The 23,114-nt window shown below is 53.9% G+C and overlaps 2 protein-coding genes across 2 annotated transcripts; one reads left to right on the top strand and one right to left on the bottom strand.

Annotated features, from left to right (window-relative positions):
• The first annotated feature begins 19 nt into the window (after positions 1-19).
• On the top strand, positions 20-9,695 carry DPCD (deleted in primary ciliary dyskinesia homolog (mouse)). The gene is made up of 6 exons (XM_014957949.1): positions 20-219; positions 512-592; positions 1,259-1,383; positions 2,223-2,356; positions 8,289-8,391; positions 9,484-9,695. The coding sequence occupies exons 1-6, from the start codon at positions 156-158 to the stop codon at positions 9,586-9,588; spliced, it is 612 nt and encodes a 203-aa protein (XP_014813435.1). The 5' UTR covers positions 20-155; the 3' UTR covers positions 9,589-9,695.
• Positions 9,696-13,441: 3,746 nt separating this feature from the next.
• On the bottom strand, positions 13,442-16,586 carry LOC106897112 (F-box/WD repeat-containing protein 4-like). The gene is made up of 4 exons (XM_014957512.1): positions 16,522-16,586; positions 15,470-15,610; positions 15,202-15,343; positions 13,442-14,214 (listed from the first exon to the last, which is right to left on the bottom strand). Exons 1-4 carry the CDS (start codon positions 16,584-16,586, stop codon positions 14,098-14,100), a joined length of 465 nt encoding a protein of 154 aa, XP_014812998.1. The 3' UTR covers positions 13,442-14,097.
• Positions 16,587-23,114: the final 6,528 nt, after the last annotated feature.

Below are 23,114 nucleotides of genomic sequence, written 5' to 3'. Positions count from 1 at the left end.
TCCCCCGCAAACAGCCGGGGGGCGACGGGGCCCCGGGACGGGACAGGACCCGGCCGCAGAGGCCGCGCTCACCTCCGGGCCGGGGCGGGCGGGAAAGTCCTTCCGGGTGGCGGCCGGAAGTGTCCGCGTTGCCTTGGTGACGGGCCGCGGCCGCCATGGCGGTGCCGAGCTGGCTGGAGAGGCTGCGGGCCGCCAGCAAGACAGCGCTGGTGCAGGACGGTAACGGCGCAGGCGGCGGAGGGACGGGATAGCCCCCATCCTTCCCCCCGACCCGGCGTGTTTTGGGGGGACCCTGCAGCGAACGAGCGGGTTGGGGGGACGGAGCGACGCCGGGCACGGCCCTGTGCTAGGCCCTGGAAAAGGCCACTGGGCCACCAACGCGGGGACACGGCCCCGGAGAGGGGGGACACGGCCCCAGGGAGGGGGGACGGGGCCCCAGGTGAGGCGGCACGGCCGTACACCCAGGGACAGGTGTATTCCCGTTTACCCTCCCTGCTTGCCTTGCCTCTAGGGAAGCGGAAGGTCCACTACCTGTTTGAGGATGGGAAGGAGATGGCGGAGGAGTACGACGTGAAGACGGGTCAGTTAGTGAGTAAGTGGGGCTCTCGGCGAGATGTGGGCCCAGGGAAGAATGGCTGCGGGTCTGCACTTGCAGGCCTGGGGTGCTGAGAGGTCAGGAAGAGATCACCCCTAAATATTCTGGGGATAACCATGCCTGTAGATAAATTTTGTAGGGACATAATTATGATTCAGTTAGGGCCTGGGGGCTCTCTGACTTCCGCAAAAGAGAAGACCTTGTTTTAGCCCAGGATCTCTCCCAAACAGCTCATCTGTCATGACAGACTAACTGGGATTGCCATCCTGCCTAGCCAGGCACCGGGTCTGTAGCACACGCCGGGGTGAAATATGCCTTTTAGGTGGCTTCCGCAACCGCAAAACGCAAGGTGTTGGTTATGGCTCTTGTCCAAAACCACATCAGCTGCAGCACGGCACCTGCTCCAACCCCACCATGGCTTCAGCACCGTGTAGCAAAAGAGAGAGGCACTTGGTACATGATTTGTGACTTCAGGAATAGGCCAGCTCACAGATCCACTCACACCAGGGTGGAAAGGACTGGGATTAAGACGTGTATCTTCGTATCACCTCAGTGTGCTGACAGGCAACTTTGGCAGTCATTTGCTGGAAGGGTTCTTACATGATAATCATCATCTTACATGATAATAATGAATAATAAAAACCCTTCTTCTCCCTTCCACAGGTAGAAAATGGCGAGAGAAGAATACCCTCGGGGGCTCTGGCAAGTGGCAGGTTGAAGTGGGAGAGCCAACCTCACCGCTGCTGGGAGCACTGGAATCAGAGCTTATAAAGGAGAGCAGCTCCAATGTACGTGAGGATCTGCAGGCACAACTGCACCTTCAACTACCTAGTCTTGTGCTTGCAGCAGTAGTTGGTAGATACCACAGATAACTCACAGCCCCAAGAGACAGCCTTACCCTGCCCAGCACCCTGCTATGAATCATCCTGAAGGTATAGGGCTGGGTGGAAAGACAGTACAGCTTAGGTTCTTTTAGGGTCTTCAGAAGATTTGTAGTTTCCTTGAACAGAGAAACTGTACTGCTGTGTTGGCCAACTGCTACTGGGGCTTTTAGAAAAGTAGTCTGAAAGGGCAGGCAGTGCTAGGACGAGTCAGTGGGTGGAAAGCAGGGACAATGAGAATGAAAGGCTGACACAGGCAGTGCATAGCAGGCTGCTCCTTAACATACCACAGCCTGTCTCATCTTCACGTGCCACTAGCTTAGGGGGAAGAGGTTCTAGTCTCTCACCATCTTTTCTACAGACCCAACACACAAGCACAGCCCTGCACAGCAAAACGGGGCAGAGCCAGGCCTGAATGCAGCAGGTCCCTAGGGCAGGCAGAGCTCAGTATTCGGTTGCCTGTGAGGAAAAAGCCTGGTTTCCCTGTAACCCTGTACCACAAGACTCTCCTGCTGAACACTTTCAGCCTCCTACAAGCAGAGCAGGCAGTGCCCTGAGTAAAGGCAGAGCAGCACCAGCTCTAGGAAGGTGCTGATGCTCAGGCACTTTCCCAAGTTACTCCCTAATGCTCCAGTGTGGAAACAGCTACTTCCCTGTGGAGCCTCTTGAGGTAGTGTGGGAAGAAGGGGACAGGGAAGAGAGGAGGCAGCTGAAGAGGCCTTGCTAAAGGTACTTGTTTGCTGCAGCCTGTCTTCGTGAGGAAGGATACCCTGAGCAGCTTCCAGTGGCGGATCCGTAACCTGCCCTACCCCGAGGAGGTCTACAGCGTCTCTGTGGAGAAGGAGCAGCGCTGCTGCGTCGTCCGCACCACCAACAAGAAGTCAGTAAGGACAGCACTGCCAGTGCTGACAATCCCTGGGGGTGGGCTGGCACAGAGGGCAGGCTAGTGATGGCACAGGGAGGTTGTCCTCTCTTCCCTTCTGTTCCTAGCGTGCGAGGGCTGAGGGTCCCCACCTCACAGCTGCATGTTTCCTGCTGTCTAATTTCTAGTCCCAGCTACCCTGGTGCATTTAGTAGAGCCCCTCAAGCTCTGCGCTGACTTTTGCAAACTAATCTTACAGTTCCAATAGCATGGTGTTTTCTCTCTTCTTTCCCTGTCAAATGTCACTCCCTTAGAAAAATAAAGTCAGAGCTCTGCAGAGCCTTTGAAGCTAGGGCATCCCATCTTCTCTCCATCCTGACATGATACTTTGATCTAGTCATTGTATCTCAAAACATGTGGAGCTGTAGGACTCAACAGGGACAACAAAGTCACGGGCACCCTGGCAGACAGATTCCCCTGCGTAAAGCCGTTGGCACAAGGCAAGGAGGTAGCAAGGAAAAAAAGCCAGGCTGAATTTAGAAAGGAAGCACCACAGTATTCTGCCAAAAGAAAGCTGAGATGTGGGAGGACGGGGGGGAGCTGTGAAGAAACATCTTATACTGCACCTCTCTCAGTGAATGAGGGACACACCGTGCTGCAGAGCATTTACAGCCTCAGTGAGATAAGGCAGGGTGAGCAGTGATACTGGGAGGAGATGGCAAGGAGCAAGTATTGGGAGAACAAGGGAGGATATACAACTCCCTGAAAGGAGGGTGTAGAGAGGTGGGGGTCGGTCTCTTTTCTCAAGTCCCAGGCGACAGGATGAGAGGAAATGGCCTCAAGTTGCACCAGGGGAGGTTCAGGCTGGATATTAGGAAAAGTTTTTTCACTGAAAGGGTTATCAGACACTGGTCTGGGCTGCCCAGGGAGGTGGTTGAGGCCCCATCCCTGGAGGTGTTCAAAAGATGGGTTGATGTAGTGCTGGGAGGTCTGGTTTAGTGATGATGCTCCTTGTTTGTTGTGCGGGTGTCTATTTTTGTCAGTCAGGTTGATGGTTGGACAAGATGATCTTTAAGGTCCCTTCCAACCTAGAAGATTCTGTGATTCTGTGATATTGGAAGATAAGTGAAAGCTATTTACAAACTGGGATACTACACCGGTGTGGAAAGCTGGGCAGGCTGCTCTCTGCTTGCCTTCCCTCCCCAACACTGCTGAGAACAGAGAAGGATCAGATTCATGGGTAAAATCCACAAAATCGACCAGTTGGCCCCTGCCCTCTGTGAGCCCCTCTCTGTCGCTGGCTGTAGGTGGCGCTGTTGGCAAAGGACTGGGCTTTGCTGAGCGCCTTCGGGATCACAGAACCCGCAAAATCTCCAGGAGAGGGTTTTACCACATCAGAGGCGGTGGCAAGGGGCTGTCTGAGCTCTGCAGGAGAGCACACCTGGATGCTCAGAAGCAGGAGGCAGCCAGGAGCCAGGTGGGAGGAAGGGGGAGCCTGCCCCATGAAAGCAGCGAGCAATTCCAGCTCTAATAGAGAAAGAGGCTGGCCTGTATCCACACAGAGAGGTTCATAAGAGAGTGGCACTTCAGTAGGGAGACCTGTGTAGCAAAGATGAATGAGATTCCCATCGGGTACCCATGGAGCTAGGGCAGGAAGGGACAACGTGAGCCTAAGTCCAACCACACACTATCACAGACAGGCTTATCTACTCCCAGTCCTTCTAATAGTAGCATGTAAGTGGGAACTTCCTTGGCTGTGTAGGTGCTGTAAGGTTGTAGTGAACCACTGAGCTTCACCTGTGCCCTACCTGACTTCAAGCATTTTTGTCCCCCCGTCAGGAAAGCAGTAGTCTCCCCCCACAAGCAGTCAGCTCCCACACCCTCATAGACCAGGGAGGGTTAAAGGACCTGAAAGTGGCTCATGACCTGCATATGAAAGCTAAGGACTTTTGTAATTAAAGCTGAAAGTCTCCTCGTTGGGGACAAGAATGACTTTGCTGTCAACAGGGAGAAGGGACAGACTCCAGCACCAGAACAGAATCACAGAATCTTCTAGGTTGGAAGGGACCTTAAAGATCATCTTGTCCAACCGTCAACCTGACTGACAAAAATAGACACCCACACAACAAACAAGGAGCATCATCATTAAACCATACCTCCCAGCACTACATCAACCCGTCTTTTGAACACCTCCAGGGATGGGGCCTCAACCACCTCCCTGGGCAGCCCATTCCAATGCCTGAGAACCCTTTCAGTGAAAAAATTGTTCCTAATATCCAGCCTGAACCTCCCCTGGCGCAACTTGAGGCCATTTCCTCTTGTCCTGTCGCCTGTGACTTGAGAAAAGAGACCGACCCCCACCTCTCTACACCCTCCTTTCAGGGAGTTGCAGAGAGCAATAAGGTCTCCCCTCAGCCTCCTCTTCTCCAGGCTGAACAACCCCAGTTCCCTCAGCCTCTCCTCATAAGACTTCTTCTCCAGACCCCTCACCATCCTTGTTGCCCTTCTCTGGACCCGCTCCAGCACCTCAAGGTCTTTTTTATGGTGGGGGGCCCAAAACTGGACACAGTACTCAAGGTGAGGCCTCACCAGTGCCTAGTACAGGGGGACCATCACCTCCCGAGTCCTACTCCCCACGCTGTTCCTGACACAGGCCAGGATGCTGGTGGCCTTCTTGGCCACCTGGGCACACTGCTGGCTCCTGTTCAGCCGACAGTTGACCAACACCCCGACCAACACTTATTACAGGCTCCGAGATATCTTATATCATTTCTCCTGGGTCTTGGCCAGGGCAAGACAGCACTCAGCAGCTAATTCCAAGATAGCAACAAAGGCACGGAGTCCGCAGAGAGCACGCATCGCTACGGGAGAGAAAGGAAGCCTGGGAGGCTCTCCAGCCCTTGGAAGTCGGCCACGCTGCTTCTGAGCAGCAGAGCTCTGCTGACCGCCAGCCAGAGGCACAGGCAGCGGGACGGGTTGCCAAGTCACTGCTGAGTAGCTCAGCTCTAAATTCTCAGCATACCAGTAGCAGTTTTCCCCACCGGCTGACAAAAAAGTGGGTTTCCAGTAGGAAAATAATGGAGGTGACTTCACATAGGCCCGGGCTGAGAGTGCAGTACTGCCCTTGGCCATGGGGTGAGAGGCGAGGGCAGAGAATCCACCTCCCTCCGCAGGGATAACCGTCCCTCAGCTGCCTCCCCAGCCCAGACAGGAGCTCTTCACTTCCACCAGTCAATCCCCTTCCCTCTGGCCACGGCAAGGGCTGCTCAAGTGGGATTTGCTTAAAACCTCTTGCTGTAAAATAAATCCATTAAACTAAACTCTAAAAACAAACCCGGAAAGCCACCTCCCCAAACGCCAAACCTGATTCAATTATTGTAGCGAGAGGCAGCGGTAACGTTAGGAGGAGGAGGGGGTGGCCAGGCAGATCTGGTTTCCTTTGATCTTGTCACAGATTTTAGTTTGAGGCCAGCCAAAGCCATTCTTCTCCCCTTCTCCTTAGTCCTGGGGCAGCAGAATGCTGCTGTTTCATTGATGACTCCCAAGGCCCTTTGAAACAGTGGGTTTTTTTCTGTGTACTGCTTTTTTTTTTTTTTTTTTTTTGCTAAAAGGGGTTTTTTTTTTTTTTTTTTTTTTTTTTTTTTTTTTTTTTTTGTCTAATCGGTAAGAAGTTAACACTTCCTTAACATGTCTTTGTGTTCATCTAATCTCTGCTGTTTAACCTTTGACATCTCCCTTATTATCCATGTCTGCCACCTTTTCCAAATACCGACAGCAGTGACAACACAGAAGGGTTTGAGCCCCGCGGTAACAAGCTGTGTACATTCCTCCCACTGCACCAGGAGAGCCATTTGCCCTTTGTAGCTGTTTTCACCCTGACTTGGAAAATAAACTGCAATTTGGGCAGAGGTAGCTGGAGAGGCCAAGCCTCATGCACAGCCAGCTGAATGGAGAAGAACCCCTCATGGCAAGACAGCGGCCACCGCCTGCTCCCACCCTGCTCTGGGCATCGTGGTACCAGCCACAGGACAATCCCTGGGAGGGGATTGCCCATGAGATTGCTGGAAGAGATGAAGAACCCAACCTTGCTTCTACACGGGCACAGGACCACCAACTCCTGTATTTGGTGCAGCCCCAGAGAGAAGGAGCAGATGCACGGCCAAGAAGGAAAGGTCTCAGGCAAACACAGACACAGATCTATGAGGTTCTGGCCCCAAAGTCTTAGGGAATCTTTTAGCTGCCTAGACAGCTTATAACCACTGCAGTTCTCTCTGAAACACATCCCTTTCCCTTTGTGCTTAGCAAGTGCCAAGGTTTGGTTGGTGGAGAGACACAGGCTGGATAAAGAGCTGGTAAAAATCTCCCTGTCATAGAATCATAGAATTGCCCAGGCCAGAAGGGACCTCCAAAGGCCATCTAGTCCGACCCCCCCGCAGTCAGCAGGGACACCCCCAACTAGACCAGGTTGCCCAGGGCCTCGTCGAGCCTCACCTTGAATATCTCCAGGGATGGGGCCTCAACCACCTCCCTGGGCAACCTTTCCCAGTGCTCCACCACCCTCACAGTGAAGAACCCTCTCCTCATCTCCAGTCTAAATCTGTTCCCCTCCAGCTTGAAGCCATTTCCCCTCATCCTGTCACCGCAGGCCTTTCTAAACAGGCTCTCCCCAGCCTTCCTGTAGCCCCCCCTCAGGTACTGGAAGGCTGCTATTAGGTCTCCCCGGAGCCTTCTCTTCTCCAGGCTGAACAACCCCAGCTCCCTCAGCCTGTCCTCGTAGCAGAGGTGCTCCATCCCCCTGATCATCCTTGTGGCCCTCCTCTGGACCCTCTCCATCAGGTCCATGTCCTTCTTATATTGAGGGCTCCAGACCTGCACACAATACTCCAGGTGAGGTCTCACCAGAGCAAAGTGGCAGAATCCCCTCTCTGGACCTGCTGGCAACGCTTCTTTTGATGCAGCCCAGGATGGGATTGGCCTTCTGGGCTGCAGCTGCCCACTGCCTGCTCATGTCCAGCTTCTCATCCACCAGCACCCCCAAGTCCCTTTCCTCAGGGCTGCTTTCCAATATCTCACCCCCCAGTCTGTGCTGATGGTGAGGATTGTTCTGGCTCAGGTGCAGAACCTTGCATTTGCTCTTGTTGAACCTCATGAGGTTCACCTGGGCCCACCTCTCCAGCCTGTCCAGGTCCTTTTGGATGACATCCCATCCCTCTGGTGTATCCACAACACCACACAGCTTGGTGTCGTCCTCTGCTTGGGTGGGAGTGGTGATTGGGATAGAGACCAGGCAAAATTGCAGCTGGGGGAGCTGAGAGTGCAGAGAAGCACCACGGCCACCACGGGGGCTGCAGGGAGACTCTGCAGGGCAGAGGTGGGGGTGACTGCGGGTAGCTACACCAGGAGCTCTGTGCCCAGGGTCGTGCCTGAGCACCACGGGGCCACCACAGGAGGAAGTGATCTCAGAACAACAGCAAGAGGCCAAAAATACGGGTTTAAGAGGGACTGCAACACAAACCAGTGCATCACTCAGGGAAGTCACAGGGCACAAGGGCTCTGACAGCTGTTTTGACAAGAGCTAATGGAAGCTGGTGCTTAGAAGGAATGAGAGCAGGGACAGAGATAAGGGACACCTCTTGGTAGGGCTGAGGAGTCTGGCTCTAACCGTGTCTGGCACCACTCGAGGGCAAGCTGGAGGGACCAAGCCTACTCACACACTAAAGCCCTTCAGGACTCTGCCAGCTCTGATTTCCAATTTGGAGGTTTGTTTCCAGTGCTCCTGCCAGCCTGGGGGCACCAGCAGGCACTCAACATGGCACCAGGTCCTCCTGCCAACCCTGAGAGGTCTGTTACCCTCATCCAGGCCTTGTGGAACAGCACTTATAGCCCAGCACTGCCGGCAGGGGAGTAGGAACCCCACCTTCCTCATTTCTGTCTCCTCTCTCATTTGTAGGTACTACAAAAAGTTCTCCATCCCTGACCTGGACCGATACCAGCTCCCCTTGGACGCAGCTGCCCTGAGCTTCACTCATGCCAACAACACCCTCATCATCACGGTGAGGTTTTAGCCCCACGGAACAGCACTTTGCCCTTCTTTTTATTTCCACAAAGAAGTTAAAAATTCTTACACATGGGGAAATGAGGCAGAGCAGGGAGATGTGCTGAGGGTCACTGCTGAGCCCCCTTCCCTGTCACACAGTCGGTGGGAGTTTCAGGTTACACCGGGCGTGCTGACACTGGCCAGGACAGCCCGGGCCACAGGAGGGGCCCTGCTCCCTGCTCAAGGTGACTTGCGAGTGAAAGAGTGTCCATCCTGCCCTTTTTTCCCCCATTTATCCCCTCCCGTAGTCCTGAGCAAACCTCTGCTCTCGGCAACAGCAAGTTTCTCATCTCAGTGTATCAGCGTTAGGAGTCCAAGGACCTGCTGCTCTTAGAGGTCTTGCACTCTTAAAAAATATAAAAAAATATAAAAATCACCTGCTGGTTTCTGTGGGAGAGGACACAGGGAGAGGACACTCTTCCACACACACGGGGGAAGTGAGAGACAGCAAAGCAGCCACGTGTTGTGAGGAGCAGACAGGAGCAGACAGCTGCTTTTGAGGGGCAGGTGCTTGTGTCCTTAAACGTAGAAATCAGGTCCCAGAGAGCACCCCCTCAGAGGGAGACCCCACAGTGGAGCTGGGGGGGCACGTGCAGAGAAAAGGGGAGCACCCTGAGTCCTTCTCAGCTGCTGTTTGCTGCAGGCACGAGCCTTTGCTAAAAAGCACCTGCATCCACCACTAAACTGCAGCTGGGCAAGGGGGCTCTGACAGGAGAACAGAACTGCAACTCCTGCTTCTCTGCCCACCTTTTTAAAAACATATAACAACGGGTGAGCAGACCAGGGACCCGCGTGGCACGGCTCCTCAGGGTGTTCCAGAGGGGTTGGTGGGGACCAGGGCTCCACATCCAACTGGGAAGATTTACTTGCATTGTAAAAGACACCCCAGATCTTTTTAAATGTCCCTGGCGTGATGGCACCACCTGGCCACGGGGGCTTTGGAGGCAGCTGGTAACAGAAAGGCCTCCCTTGGCAGCAGGGCCCCAGCTGGTCAGCTTGGAGCAGAGGCTGAAGAGGAGCACTAAGGGCATTTCTCTCTGTCCTCCAGTACCAGAAGCCGAAGGAGATCCTGGCTGCAGAAGAGCAGCTGCAGAAGGAGCTGAAGAAGATGAAGGCAGCAAACAACGGGGATGGTGACTGCAAGACCCAGTAGGCAGAGGCTGCTAAGAGGCTGAGGTGGGGGGGGGGGCAGGTCTCCAGCACAGGTTCGTGGTATTTATTTTGCCTTTTCCAATAAAAATTAGCCCTGTTGTTAATAGAGATGCTTGGAGGAATCTTTGCAGGGGACAGTCAGTCTCTTTACTGCTTGATCTGCTGATTTACACACACGTTTGTGATCCTTCTATGAGTTGTGGGACCCTGCAGCGTGCAAAGGAAACACACCATGTCCATGGCCAGCAGCTCACTCCTTGTCCTCCGAGAGCAGAAGCCACATGAAAGCTAAAGTTCCTCTCTCTGCCCCCATCACTGAGAGCAGCAACATTTGGAAAACAAGATCCCCCTCCTTGCACCCATTACCTGCCCGGGATGTGCTGGGAAGCAGCTCCTTCCTGTGCTGCTGTGCAAGGTCCTTCCTGCCGTCAGCAGGATGCTCTGGTGACCCTGGTACCTCTCCAACAGCACCAAGGCTGATGGGCACTGCCCGAAGGGGCACAGCCCACAGGATGGGGTGAAGAGGCCAACACCCGAGCCCTTCCCTCCCACCAGCCACCTGCAGCTTGAGGTGCAGAGTGTGGGGACACAAACCTGGCCACCTCCATTTGCACAGCGGGGAGTGGGGAGCGGTGGTGGGTGCCGTGGGGCAGCTGAGGAGCAGCAGCAGCAGCAGAGCCCTCCCGTGGGGACACCAATGGCCCATCACAGACCTGGCTGCACGGCCAGTGCCCCCGGGCACAGGGACAACCCCAGCAGCACAGCCTGAGCAACGCACCCTCCAACCGGCTCCTGCCTCCGCCCTTAACCAGCCACCCCTGTGCTTGGGTTTCTGCATGTCCTTCCATCCCGGTTTATGTTTGAGCAGCCCCTACCCAAACAAACCCTGCTTTGAAGTGAGCTGGTGCAGCCTCCTGGTGTAGCTCCCCTGCTGAGGGCTGCTCCCAAACCACAAAGACTTCTTGGAGCCTGGGTGGCATCCCCAGTTAGAATGTGCCTCGCTGCTGGGTGGCTCCAGGATCCACCTGCATATAGTCCTCCCCAGACAGCGGAGGCATGGAATCAGGGAATTGTCAGAGTTGGAAGGGACCTCTAGAGACCCTCCAGTCCAACCCCCCGGCCAAAGCAGGGCTGCCCAGAGCACATCACTCAGGAGCATCCAGGCGGGGCTTGAAGATCTCCAGAGAAGGGGACTCCACACCCTCCCTGGGCAGCCTGTCCCAGGGCTCTGCCACCCTCACCCCAAACAAGTTCTTCCTCCCATTGGAGTGGAACTTCCCATGGTCCAGCTTGTGCCCGTTGCCCCTCGGCCTGTCCCTGGGAACCACTGGAAAGAGTCCGGCTCCATCCTCCTCCAACCCCCCCTTTAGAGACTTGTCAGCATGAAGAAGGTCTCCCCTCAGCCTTCTCTTCTCCAGGCTCAAGAGCCCCAGCTCTCTCAGCCTTTCCTCATCAGGGAGATGCTCCAACCCCTCCATCCTCTCTGTTGCCCTGCACCACTGACAGGTAGAGCTCAGCAGAGCCAGCCCCACTTGTAGCTTCCCTGTTCCCCAACGTCACCTGAAACGTGAGGTTGCATCCTGCTACTGACCACTGCTGGCAGCTCTGCTCCAGGCCTCACCCAGGAAGAACCCAAAAGCAGCTCCTGGAGTGCAGGACCCACCAACATGGGCTGTGGAAAAGACAGGGCAGGAGGGGCAGCAGCAGAGGCCTGTCATGGGAGGAGTTTCCTGCACCAGCGACACTTGCTCACCTGCTCAGCTCATGCAGCCACTCTCTTGCCCTTGCCCAAGTCCCCGTGCAATACAGAACCTCTCCTCCCACCCCACAGTTACTCCAGTTCCTTCACAGCCCCTCCCTGGGGACACTGACAAAGTCATTTAATATCTCCATCCCTCCCTCCCACTTTCATTAAAGGACCTGGAACACACCAGGACCTGAGAAAAACCAGACCTCCCCCTTCCCAAGCTCTGCCAGCTCTCTCTGGTCTTGTCTCCTCACCCATATTACCCCAAGCAACACAGCAGCAGCATTTAGCAACCCCCGCTGCAAAGCACCATCTTCTCAGCAGCAGCTCAGTGTTACCAATCGCCCCGAGGGCCCCCCTGAATCCTTGTCTTGGGGTTTCAGTCCTTGGGATCTATCGCTTGGAGCCGATGGAAGATGGTTCCAGCCATGGCTTCTTTTTACAGCAGCAGATCATTGCTCGGGGCACTGAGACCTCAACTCTGCCACTTACACAAGGAGAACAGGTAGAACTATGGCAGCCTGGCCCCAGGCAGGCAGGAGTGACAGCAGGGGAACAGGCTCAGATCAGGAACTGCGACAGGGAGCTCCATGGAAAGATCCTTGTGAGGAACGTGATCCTGCAGCAAAGCTTTTCCTTTGTGCCCTGAGCTCCTCTCTCCCATCCCCTGGGAATGGAGGGCTCCCTTGAAGCAGCTGAGGAGCTCCTTGGTTCCACTCCCCCCCTGCTCAGGCAGGGGCTCCAGCAAACAGCCCCTGCCAATTTTTGTGCATCACAAGGGAAGAGCAGCCTCTTGATGGTGGAAATTACCCAGTAAGTTCTAACAAAGAGAAGTTCTAACATGCTGTGTGCTTTGCCCTGCAAATGCTCCCCATCTGTGATACAAAACCTCTCCTTTACCTCTCCAGGATTCCCAAACACTCACCCAAGTAGAGTTCACGCCCCTCCTTCCCCAAGGAGGACCAGACCCCAGACACCGCTGCATCCACCCACAGCACATTCATCCACGGACACCCACCTTCATCCAGACAGCCCAGAGCACGCTGGAAGCCATGGTTCTTCTCAGACCCAGCTGGGTTCAGGAGGCTGACACAAAAAAGAGCAGAGCCCTCTTAAATGTGCCCACAGGATCCCCATAAATCACAGAATGCTATGGGGTTGGAAGGGACCTCTGGAGATCATCCAGTCCAACCCCCTGCCAGAGCAGGGCCACCCAGAGCAGATCCCACAGGAACGTGTCCAGGTGGGTTTGAATGTCTCCAGAGAAGGAGACTCCACCACCTCTCTGGGCAGCCTCTGCCAGGGCTCTGCCACCCTCACAGCAAAGAAGTTCCTCCTCATGTTTAGGTGGAACTTCCCATATTCCAGTTTGTGCCCATTCCCTCTTGTCCTGTCCCTGGGCACCACTGGAAAAAGCCTGGCCCCATCCTCCTGACACCCACCCTTGAAGTATTTATAGGTGTTGATCAGATCCCCCCTCAGCCTTCTCTTCTCCAGACTCAAAAGACCCAAGTCCCTCAGCCTTTCCTCATCAGAGAGATGCTCCAGGCCCCTCATCATCTCTGTAGCCTCTGCTGTCCCCTCTCCAGCAGTTCCCTGTCCTTCTGGAACTGGGGAGCCCAGAACTGGTCCCAGTGCTCCAGCTGGGGCCTCCCCAGGGCAGAGCAGAGGGGCAGGATGACCTCCCTCCACCTGCTGCTCACACTCTTCCTGATGCCCCCCAGGATGCCCTTGGCCTTCTTGGCCACAAGGGCCCATTGCTGGCTCATGGGCATCCTGTTGTCCACCAGGACTCCCAGGTCTTTTTCCTCCGAGCTCTTCTCATCAAGGCCTTGGTGTTTGCACTACTCCTGTTCGCTGCTTCATTCTGTCAGCAACAAGCCAGTTGCAAATCCTACTTTCTGAATTCTCATTTCATGAAGTGACTCGAGATCCAAGATCCCAGGAACTGCCTTCAATGCAGCAGTACCCCAGGCCCTGGCCAGGGACAGATATCCATCAGACACGTAGACAGTGTCTGAAAACAGGCCCAGCCTCCTCCACCCAGCCAAGCTTCTGCGATCGGCGGGTAACACTGGAGTTTGAAACAAGACATACCACCTCTTTTGTTTCCCTTCAGAGTTTTATTTAGCAAAAGGCGACCGTTTGAGCCCTGCCAAGTGCAGAGCCTGACCTGACGGCCAGCTCGGGGAGGCACACACTGACAGCAGGGCTGGCTCTGCCTTTGAGCTCCATTCTCCCTCTTGGCTGCACGGGACAAACCCAAGCAGCCGTGGGGAGAGCAAGGGCAGGAGAAAGGTGGGCCCTGCTCCAGGCACCTTTCCCTTTCACCAAATCAGTCTCCACCCCACACACAGCCTCGACTTGCTTCACGTGGCTCAGAGCTTGGCTGATCTCAGCCTGACCAGCTCGTGGGGCATCCTGGCTCAACCTGCCCCTCAAACGCTGTATCCACAGAAAAAAAGACTTAAAAAAAAAAGAAAAAGAAAATAAAACACAGTTAATAAAACAAACCCTGACTTGCACGAAATAAAAAGGGTAAAGGACAATATGTTTTATTCCCCTAACGGGCAGGTGAGGTTGAGAAAGTCTGGCCCTTTGTGCACTCTTGGGTGTAGCTTTCTGGCAGGCAAAAAAAAAAAAATAAAAAAAATATCCCTTCAGAAGGCTTGGGGGCCACTCTCACCTCCCCTGCCCTGTGATTCCCTGAGCCAAGTGCCAACTCTGCTGAGTCGGGGTGAGCAGGAGCAGCTGCGGTGCCCTTCACGGGGCGGTGAAGTCGAGGACGTGCAGGGCTGAGGCCAGGGCAGCGTAGAGATGGGTGGTGCTGAAACGCAGGCAGTACACGGGGCTGCTGGTGGGTGAGGAGAGGTGAAAGCTCTGCAGGAAAACAGGAGAATCCACGTTTCAGAGAAGAACTCAGCCCAAAGACCCCAAAGAGCGTTACAGACCCCGAGGCAGAGATGCCTGAGCACAGCAGGCTTTCCCCCACGTACACGTTAGGTTGCCCACGGTGGGCTCGCCCCAAAGGTGGCCCAGCAGCCTCTGTCTCTTCTTCCAAAGAGACACCAGGTACCAGTACAGGTTAGGGGTGGACCTGCTAGAGGCAACTACTGAAGAGAAAGATCTAGGGGTCCTGGTGGACAGTAAAATGACAATGAGTAAACAGTGTGCTCTTGCGGCCAGGAAGGCCAATGGTATCTTGGGTTGCGTAGGGAAGAGTGTAGCCAGCAGGTCAAGGGAAGTCATTCTCCCCCTCTACTCTGCACTGGTGAGGCCACAACTGGAGTACTGTGTCCAGTTCTGGGCTCCCCAGTTCAAGAGGGACAGGGAACTACTAGAAAGAGTCCAGCGAAGGGCAACAAAGATGATTCAAGGATTGGAACATCTCCCTTATGAGGAGAGACTGAGAGAGCTGGGACTCTTTAGTCTGGAGAAGAGAAGGCTGAGGGGAGACCTTATCAACGCCTACAAGTATCTCAAGGGTGGGTTGAAGGAGGAGGGAGCCAGACTCTTTTCAGTGGTTCCCACTGAGAGGACGAGGGGCAACGGGCACAAGTTGGAACAGAAGAGGTTCCACTCAAATATGAGGAGAAACTTCTTCACGGTGAGGGTGGCAGAGCCCTGGAACAGGCTGCCCAGGGAGGGTGTGGAGTCCCCTTCTCTGGAGATTTTCAAGAACCGCCTGGATGCTCCTGAGTAACATGCTCTGACAAGCTCTAGGCAATCCTGCTTCAGCAGGGGAGTTGGACTAGGTGATCTCTATGGTCCCTTCCAACTCTAAAATTCAGTGAAATTCAGTGAAATTCAGTGACACAGGCACCTGGGTGCCAGAGAACGACCCCGAAGCTGTGGTGCAGCCCTCACCTGCAGGCACCGTGTCTGCCGCTTGTCCCAGAGGCGCACCACGCCGTAGTAGGACGAGCCGCTGGCGATCATGTGGTTCCTGTCGCTCCTGACGCAGTACAGGGCGCTGTCGTGGGGCTCTTCCCACTCCTGGACACACTTCCTGCAAGGACAACACAAATCAGAGCGGGGCTGAGCCTCCCACTCCTCCACCCCTGGAACTGAGGCCCAGTTTGCCCCAAGGAGCTGCAGGTGAGTCCCCAGACAGATGCCAGCGGGGCAGGCTCACCTGGTGCTGGTCCGTATGTCCCAGTAGCGGATGTAGGTGTCATACCCACACGAAAGGAGAAGGGAAGGTGTTTCATAGAAGACATCAAGGACTCCAGCTCCACGGTGGAAGTCAGTCCCTAAGCAGGTCAACAGCTGACCGCTGCAATAAAGCACAACAGGGGAGGAGTCATTCAGAGCAGAGATGGTGTCACAGAAGTCTCCCAGATCTCATTTCTGTGTTTTAACAGAATGCAAAAGCCTGCAGAGTCTTCCTCTCCCTCCCCCAGTTTCTGCTACTGCCACGGAGGGTGACCAGCAGGAGTCACAGCTGTAAGAGGAAGAGCCAAGGAACAGGCACAGCTGACCCCCAGAAGAACAGGATCTTTTTCCTTAGGAGAAGTGCCCAGTACTCTGAGTGATGGGTCTCCATTTCCATGGGAGACAATTCTCAACTTGGTCAAACTCTAGATCATAGAATCATAGAATCATAGAATCATTGAGGTTGGAAGAGACCCTTGGGATCATCGAGTCCAACCATCTCCCCTACTCTACAAAGTCCTCCCCTACACCATGTCCCTCAGCACTGCATCTAAACGGCCCTTAAACACAGCCAGGGATGGGGACTCCACCCCCTCCCTGGGCAGCCTGTTCCAATGCCCGACCACTCTTTCGGTGAAAAATTCTTTCCTAATGTTCAGTCTAAACCTACCCTGTTGGAGCTTGAAGCCGTTCCCTCTCGTTCTGTCATTAATTACCTGTGAGAAGAGACCAGCACCAACCTCTCTACAGTGTCCTTTCACGAAGTTGTAGAGAGTGATGAGGTCTCCCCTCAGCCTCCTCTTCCTCACACTAAACAGCCCCAACTCCCTCAGCCGCTCCTCATACGATTTGTTTTCCAGCCCCCTCACCAGCTCCGTCGCCCTCCTCTGCACTCGCTCCAGCACCTCCAGCTCTCTCTTGTATTGAGGTGCCCAAAACTGGACACAACACTCCAGGTGTGGCCTCCCCAGTGCTGAGCACAGGGGCACAATCACCTCCCTACTTCATAGATAATCTGCAACAGCCACTTACCTGGTCAATTCCATCCCATCCCAGATTCCATCCTTCAAAATCCCGTCCGTTGGGGTATTCCCCATCTCTCTGACACACAGCTCACATCCCCAGGCAGATCAGCCCCTCCTGACCCAGTCTGCCATAGCTGCTCTCCTCAACCCCCTCCAGCCACACTGTGTACTGCAAACATTGTCTCTGCAGCTGAACATGGCAGGTCAAGAGCAAACCCCAAAGGGCTACTCTGGAGATGATTTTCCAAAGGCTAGCTTTTTTATTTTTTCCTTTGACTCCCTCCTCCTCTAATTCCTTGATTGCTGTGAAAGAGCAAAAGCAAAATCTCCACGAAACTCTAAGCCAGATGCTTTGTGGCTGTATCACTCTGCTGCTTCATGTGAAGAACCAGCAACTCACCACGTAGATGGTGCCTGCTGGGGGCTCAGACTGCAAAAAGGAGCTTGAGCCCCTTCCCTGGGCCACAGGGAATTTCCTCAGTGCCCAGTATCACCCCACCTGCCCCAACAGCCAGCAGCACCCTGCCATGGTAGGCTCCTGGGAGCAGAGGGGACAGTCTGCCCAGCTGCTTGAAATGGTCATCTATTGCAAACCCTCCTTTTCTTCCTCCTCACACCCTCTAACTCAAAAACGCCGGCCACAATAAACCTTGAAGCACCTGCTTTTCAAACCCTGCCCCACGGCCACCCCTCTCCAACAGGCTCTTGGTTCTCAGGACAATGAAGCTCTCCTGAAAGCCACCAGCACGGACCCCGCCGTGGGGTCACTCCCAGCATCTCCCCCCATTATTTTGTTACTTTCTGCTCCTTGATCCAGCATCACACAGTTCTGAGGCACATCGCCAAATGCCTTAATTCTGTCTGTAATCTGGGCTAAAGCCCTCGTCGGGGGGATAAAGACCACACAAAAGGAGAAATAGAGTCCCGGGAGATGTTAAAACAAGTAAACACCTTTGTGTCAGGAGAGAGAAATCGCTGATAAAGCAGATTAGCGCCTCGAGCCCCGGTGTCCCCAGATCAGAAGGCGAGCCCTGGCCGATCTCCGCAGCCAGCACGCTTCTATGATCACAGAGCCGGCGGCGTGCTGGGGCCAGCCTGTTTCCCCACAGTCACTCTCCAAAGAGCAGATTATGTAGAATAACAATTTCTTTGTGGCTGTGTAATTCCCTCCGTGACCGTGGCTGTGGGCAGTTACATTGGCCCTTGATGCCAGGGCCCTAGCAACCATTTAGAGAGCCCAACCAGCCCTAGCGATGGCCCCCCCGCCCAAACCTCTCGGACAAGCTTTAACATCAAGTGCATGAATTAATCCCCCCCAACACGAATCCAGGGGTGCTGGCTTATTGGACTTTGTGTTTCTCCAGGCAAGGGATCGAGGGGATTCCAGGCTTCAGCCCTTTGCAACCTTCTCACACTGCATTAACCCTTGGAAGGTTACTTGCAAACCAACCCAGCAGCAACTCTGCACCTGCGTGCAGGTCGAGAGGTTGAAGCATTTGCAGGCTGAGCACTGGGAACATGAGCTGCAGGGTTTGGCTGGGGCAGATGGGTCCTCAGCTCCACCACGGATTGTGACAGGGATGGGCATCCCTGAGCTCCGGCGCTCCCTTGCTCCTCCAAGCACACAGATCTGCTCCATCTGCTGTTCTTCAAAGCCAGCAGGACAGATGGACACGCACACAACCCTTCTCAAGGCTTCCACAAGACCTTCTTCATGTTATGAGTTATGTGTGTGGCCCAGAGTTGAGAGACACACAACAGAGGTATGAGGAGTCAGCTGTTCTTCCAAGCAAGAACCCTTGGACGACCCGTGAGATGCCCAAGCAGCCCGACTGCCCGGCCCCAGCCTCCTCTGCCAGTTGCAGAGGCAGGAGAAGGGAGCTCATCTCCTGTGAGTAACTATCTCAGCAAGCCCCAGGCAGCACCAGCAGCTTGGACCTCACTCTCCCCACTTCCACATGCTACTGCTTGTTTTCTGGTTTTGCCCCTGGACCGGTGCTCTAAGCACATGGCACTTCAGGAGAGGAAACCAGGACAGGCAGCTGTACGTGGGCCATGCAGCCCAGCAGCACATCTGGTGACTACCTCCTGCTAGCCAGCTGAAGCCTGCTGGTGTTATTTCCCCTCTGCCATTTTCCCTGCTAACCCACCTTTAATCTGTAAAGGACTAAGTGAGCTCAGGGAGAGCAAAGCACCGTGCTGAGGAAAGGCAGTGGGGTGCAGAAGAACATCCAGGGATCTTTGACTCATTAGGACTAGCCCTCTTCCTCCTCTCAGGTGCCTGACACAGGTCACAGCAGATGCTCTTAGAGCCTCCCACCTCTAAACAAGCCCCCCCTTCACACCCAGAGCAAGCCTGGCCACACTAAACTTGTGTTCCACCTCAGTCTGCAGCCCTGCAAGATGGCAGCAATGCTGAATGTCAGGCTGGTGATGTCTGCACAGGATGTCAGAAACCAGAGAGTCTGGACTCCTGCTCTCAGAGCTTCCTGAGCAGCATCCGGTGTTTCTCCACGCCTTCACACCTCACTGCAGTGCTACCCCAGCATCCCTGCAGAGTCACACCTGCTTTTCTCCCTCCCCTTTCCAGCCCAGGCAACAAAAAAAGAATGAAAATGACAGGGTGGGGGTTAAAAGAAGAGAAAAAAAGATTAGTTTTTCCCTGTAGCAGGAAAGGAACACAGATACTTGCAAGGTACTGCAGAAAAGCAACCCTTGCTCTGCTGGTTTGTGAATCAGTTCAGTTCTCCTGCCCCACGAATAGCTCAGCCAAAGCAGGTTTCAAGCGGGAGGTCCAGCCCCTGCACACAGCAGCCACCTGCAGCAGCTTCCAGACACAGGGCATGAGGTGCTGGAGGGAGGCACTTCTGATCTGACACCAGGAGAAAACCATACTGTGCTGCACACCGGGCACACAAACCAGAAGATTTAAGTGTTCTGGCATGCGCACGCTTAAATCGATGAATATACAGAATACAATTAATATTCCCCCCATTTTTCAGCCAATTAAGGTGTCTCTGGACCAGGTACCACCATGCCAGGCTGGCTTCACAGCCCTCTAGCATACCCAGTCATGCTGAGCCCATGCTGGGAAGGGAACTCTCTGCCACCGCAACTCTCCCAGCCTTGGGATCACAAGTTAGTGCCCACAAATTGTCCAGCCTTCATTATCCCAAATAGTCCCTGCCCTCAAACCTCAGTCCCCAACAGTTTCCACTTCCTAGGAAGCAAAACCCACAGCTAATCCTTAATAACCCATAAAGGATGGAGATAACCCATCAAGGGGCAACAGAAAAGCAGCAGGTACACCAGCACCTCACCAATCATCTTCTAACAACTCACATGGGCAGAAGATACCTGCTTGATGAGGGACAGAGAGAGATGTGACAGCTACCCTGAACCTTGTTTCTCACCAGCTCGCAGAGATCACCAGCACCAGCCAAAGACAGAGGGAATAGTCTTCTCCTGTCCTTTGTGGGCCCTTTTTTCACCCTCTGCACCCAAAAACCTTCCAAAAACCAGGTAGCTGATCCTCAGCACTTCAGAGGTTATGGTGCCCTGTCCTTGGTTTGCACTATGAAGGTTAGTAAGCAAGTGACGGTGAAGTCCAAGCAAGACCAAGCATGGAAGGTCCACACCATCTCCCCACCATGACCTGGCCCTCCAGGAGTAGGAAGCAGAGGCTGTTTCACTCCCATGCCTTCTTCTGGCAAGCCAGATAGCAAAAGTCCCACCATCTGCACAGGTAACCCTGTTTCTGTACTGACCAGCCTGGGCCAGGTAGTGCCAGAGTTCACAGAATGATCTGGGGTTGGAAGGGACCTCTAGAGATCATCTCCTCCAACCCCCTGCCAAAACAGGTTCACCCAGAGCAGGTCCCACAGGAACGTGTCCAGGTGGGTTTGAATGTCTCCAGAGAAGGAGACTCCACCACCTCCCTGGGCAGCTTCAGTTCCCAGTGCTGGGTGGCACCAACAGAAACAGCTCTGCAGCAGTGGACCTCTGTGTAGCAGAATCCCAAACTGGTCTTTCCAGGAAACCTGGACCGTCATGTCCAGCCATAGAGCTCTTGGCTTCAGCACCTTAACCACAAACCACCTGGGCTAACGCAGAGCCTACAGACACACAGGAGGCCTCCAGAGCTGAGCAGGAAACTCACAGATATTCTTGGTTTCTTCTACTCTCTCTTAACCATCTAGACAGACCAAAATCTGTGAAAACTGGCAGTAATCCAGAACCAGCCCCCAAGAAACAGAGCCAGGGCAAATGCAGCAGCCCATTTCACCCCTAGGGCAGGAAAGCTGTGTTAGCACCAGGCTCTGGACTCTTTGCTGATAGAACAAAATGTTTAAACAAAGTCCCCGTGACTGGGAAATGTATCAAACTGATGAATCACAGAATCACAGAATTGTCTGGGTTGGAAGGGACCTTTCAGATCATCCAGTCCAACCATCACCCTCACTCTGATAAAACCATCACTAACCCATGGCTCTAAGCACTATGGCAACCCGGCTTTGAAATCCCTCCAGAGATGGGGCCTCAACCCTTTCCCTGGGCAGCCCAGTCCAAGGCTTAAGAACCCTTCCCATGGAAAAATTGTTCCCAATCTCCAATCTGACCCTCCCCTGGTGCAACTTGAGGCCGTTTCCTCTTGTCCCATGGCCTGTGACTTGGGAGCAGAGACCGACCCCCCCTGGCTACACCCTCCTTTCAGGGAGTTGGAGAGAGCCAGAAGGTCTCCCCTCAGCCTCCTCTTCTCCAGGCTGAACCCCCCCAGCTCCCTCAGCCTCTCCTCATCAGACTTCTTCTCCAGACCCCTCCCCAGCTCCGTTGCCCTTCTCCAGCCCCTCAATGTCTTTTTTGTGGTGAGGAGCCCAAAACTGGACCCAGCCCTCGAGGTGGGGCCTCCCCAGTGCCCAGTACAGGGGGACCATCACCTCCCGAGTCCTACTCCCCACGCTGTTCCTGATCCAGGCCAGGATGCTGGTGGCCTTCTCAGCTACCTGGGCACACTTTCGATGAGTCCAAAAAATGAAAGTCATTTTGCTCAGGGACTATAGAGAATCCTTTGATTAATCTCTATCAATTCCCACGTTCTTCAGAAAACAAGACTTTTACAAATTACTTCTAAAATAAGCAATTTATTTGGGATTTCCACGTTTCACTCTTTTCTTTCCATGCTGGAAATCCAGCCATGAACATTGCTAACGTGCTATCTCCAGAGGACAGGACCCTTCTAGCCTGGAAGCAAAGTGAACTACAAAGGAATAACAGAAACAAGCTGGTTTCTTTAAGTTGTTTTTACTTTTTTCTTTTCAAAAACAGCTTAAGGATCTATTCCTCCTCACCCCAGCAGTATGAAGACAAAATACATGGCAGAGCCCAGATGGTTGGTTTCTGTATAATCCAGGAGATGCTGCCACCACCAAGTTAAGCCATATCCAGCCTCCCAAGCCACAGCGATTATTTGTGTGACCATAAAAGCTCAGGATTTCTCTGAGACCTTGCAGAGAGCTGGAGACCAACAGAAGTCTGCACCTCCCTCCCTGTACCCTGCTTATTTGCTGCAGGTCTTGGCCAGCTATCTGCAACACACACAAACTACACTCCAAAAGCTGGGATGAAACAATAAACACTTTTCTCCCCACCCTCGATTTCTGGTGACCCCGATTCACTAGAATTGATATTATACAAATATGCCAATTCTAGGAAACTGCTGAATTCAGAACATCTGTCGAAATCAGAGATGTGCAAAACTGAGGACACACTCGTCTGCTCTGGAAACCTCATCTGTGAGCTGTGACCATCCATCAAAGACAAGAAACCATTGCACATAAGCAGGTGACTATTCAGAAACTGAGCAAAGAGGGTCTTTGCTCACAAGCCAGTGGGGCTCATTGACAGAGCTTTAAACTAGGCTTGAAGGGGAAGGGGGTATCATCAGGGTTACCCGTGACAAGCCGTGGGGTGACACACCAAGGGGGTAGTGAGGGCCCTCAGTCTGTTGCTCTGTGATGCCCTGGCTACACCACAACACACTCAAAGTCTTACAGAGACGAGCCAGGCGCTCCCCAGGTAACAGGAGACCAAGAGGGAAACACCGGTGACATCCCTCAAAGGAATTAAGGGGTGATCTTCTAAGAAGGTGACATGGTCAACAGCCCAACTGAAGTGCCTTTGCACCAATACACACAGCATAAGCAACAAACAGGAGGGGCTGGAAGCCACCATACTACTAGAAAGCTACAAACTAGTTGCCATCACTGAAACTTGATGGCATGAATCCCATGACTGGAGTGTGGCTATGGATGGCTACAGGCTGTGCAGAAGGGACAGGTGAGGAAGGAGGGGCAGAGGCATTGCCCTCTACATCAACAATGCATGAAGAGCCATCTCTGAAGAAGCCACGAGCTGGTTGAAAGCTTATGGATAAGAATTAGAGACTGAAGCAAAGAGATCACTTGTGGTTGGTGTCTACTACAGGCTGCCTGATCAAGGAGAACCTAAGAGAGACCTAAGCCATCTTACTCCAGCTCCAGAAGGCATGGTGCTCACATGGCTCTCATCCTGCTGGGGGTCTCCAACCACCCCACCATCTGC

Source organism: Calidris pugnax, unplaced genomic scaffold (assembly GCF_001431845.1).
Source record: "Calidris pugnax isolate Ruff unplaced genomic scaffold, ASM143184v1 scaffold4, whole genome shotgun sequence".
In the NCBI taxonomy this organism is placed as follows: domain Eukaryota; kingdom Metazoa; phylum Chordata; class Aves; order Charadriiformes; family Scolopacidae; genus Calidris; species Calidris pugnax.
The sequence above is the reverse complement of the archived record's forward strand: the minus strand, read 5'-3'. Positions and strand labels throughout refer to the sequence as shown.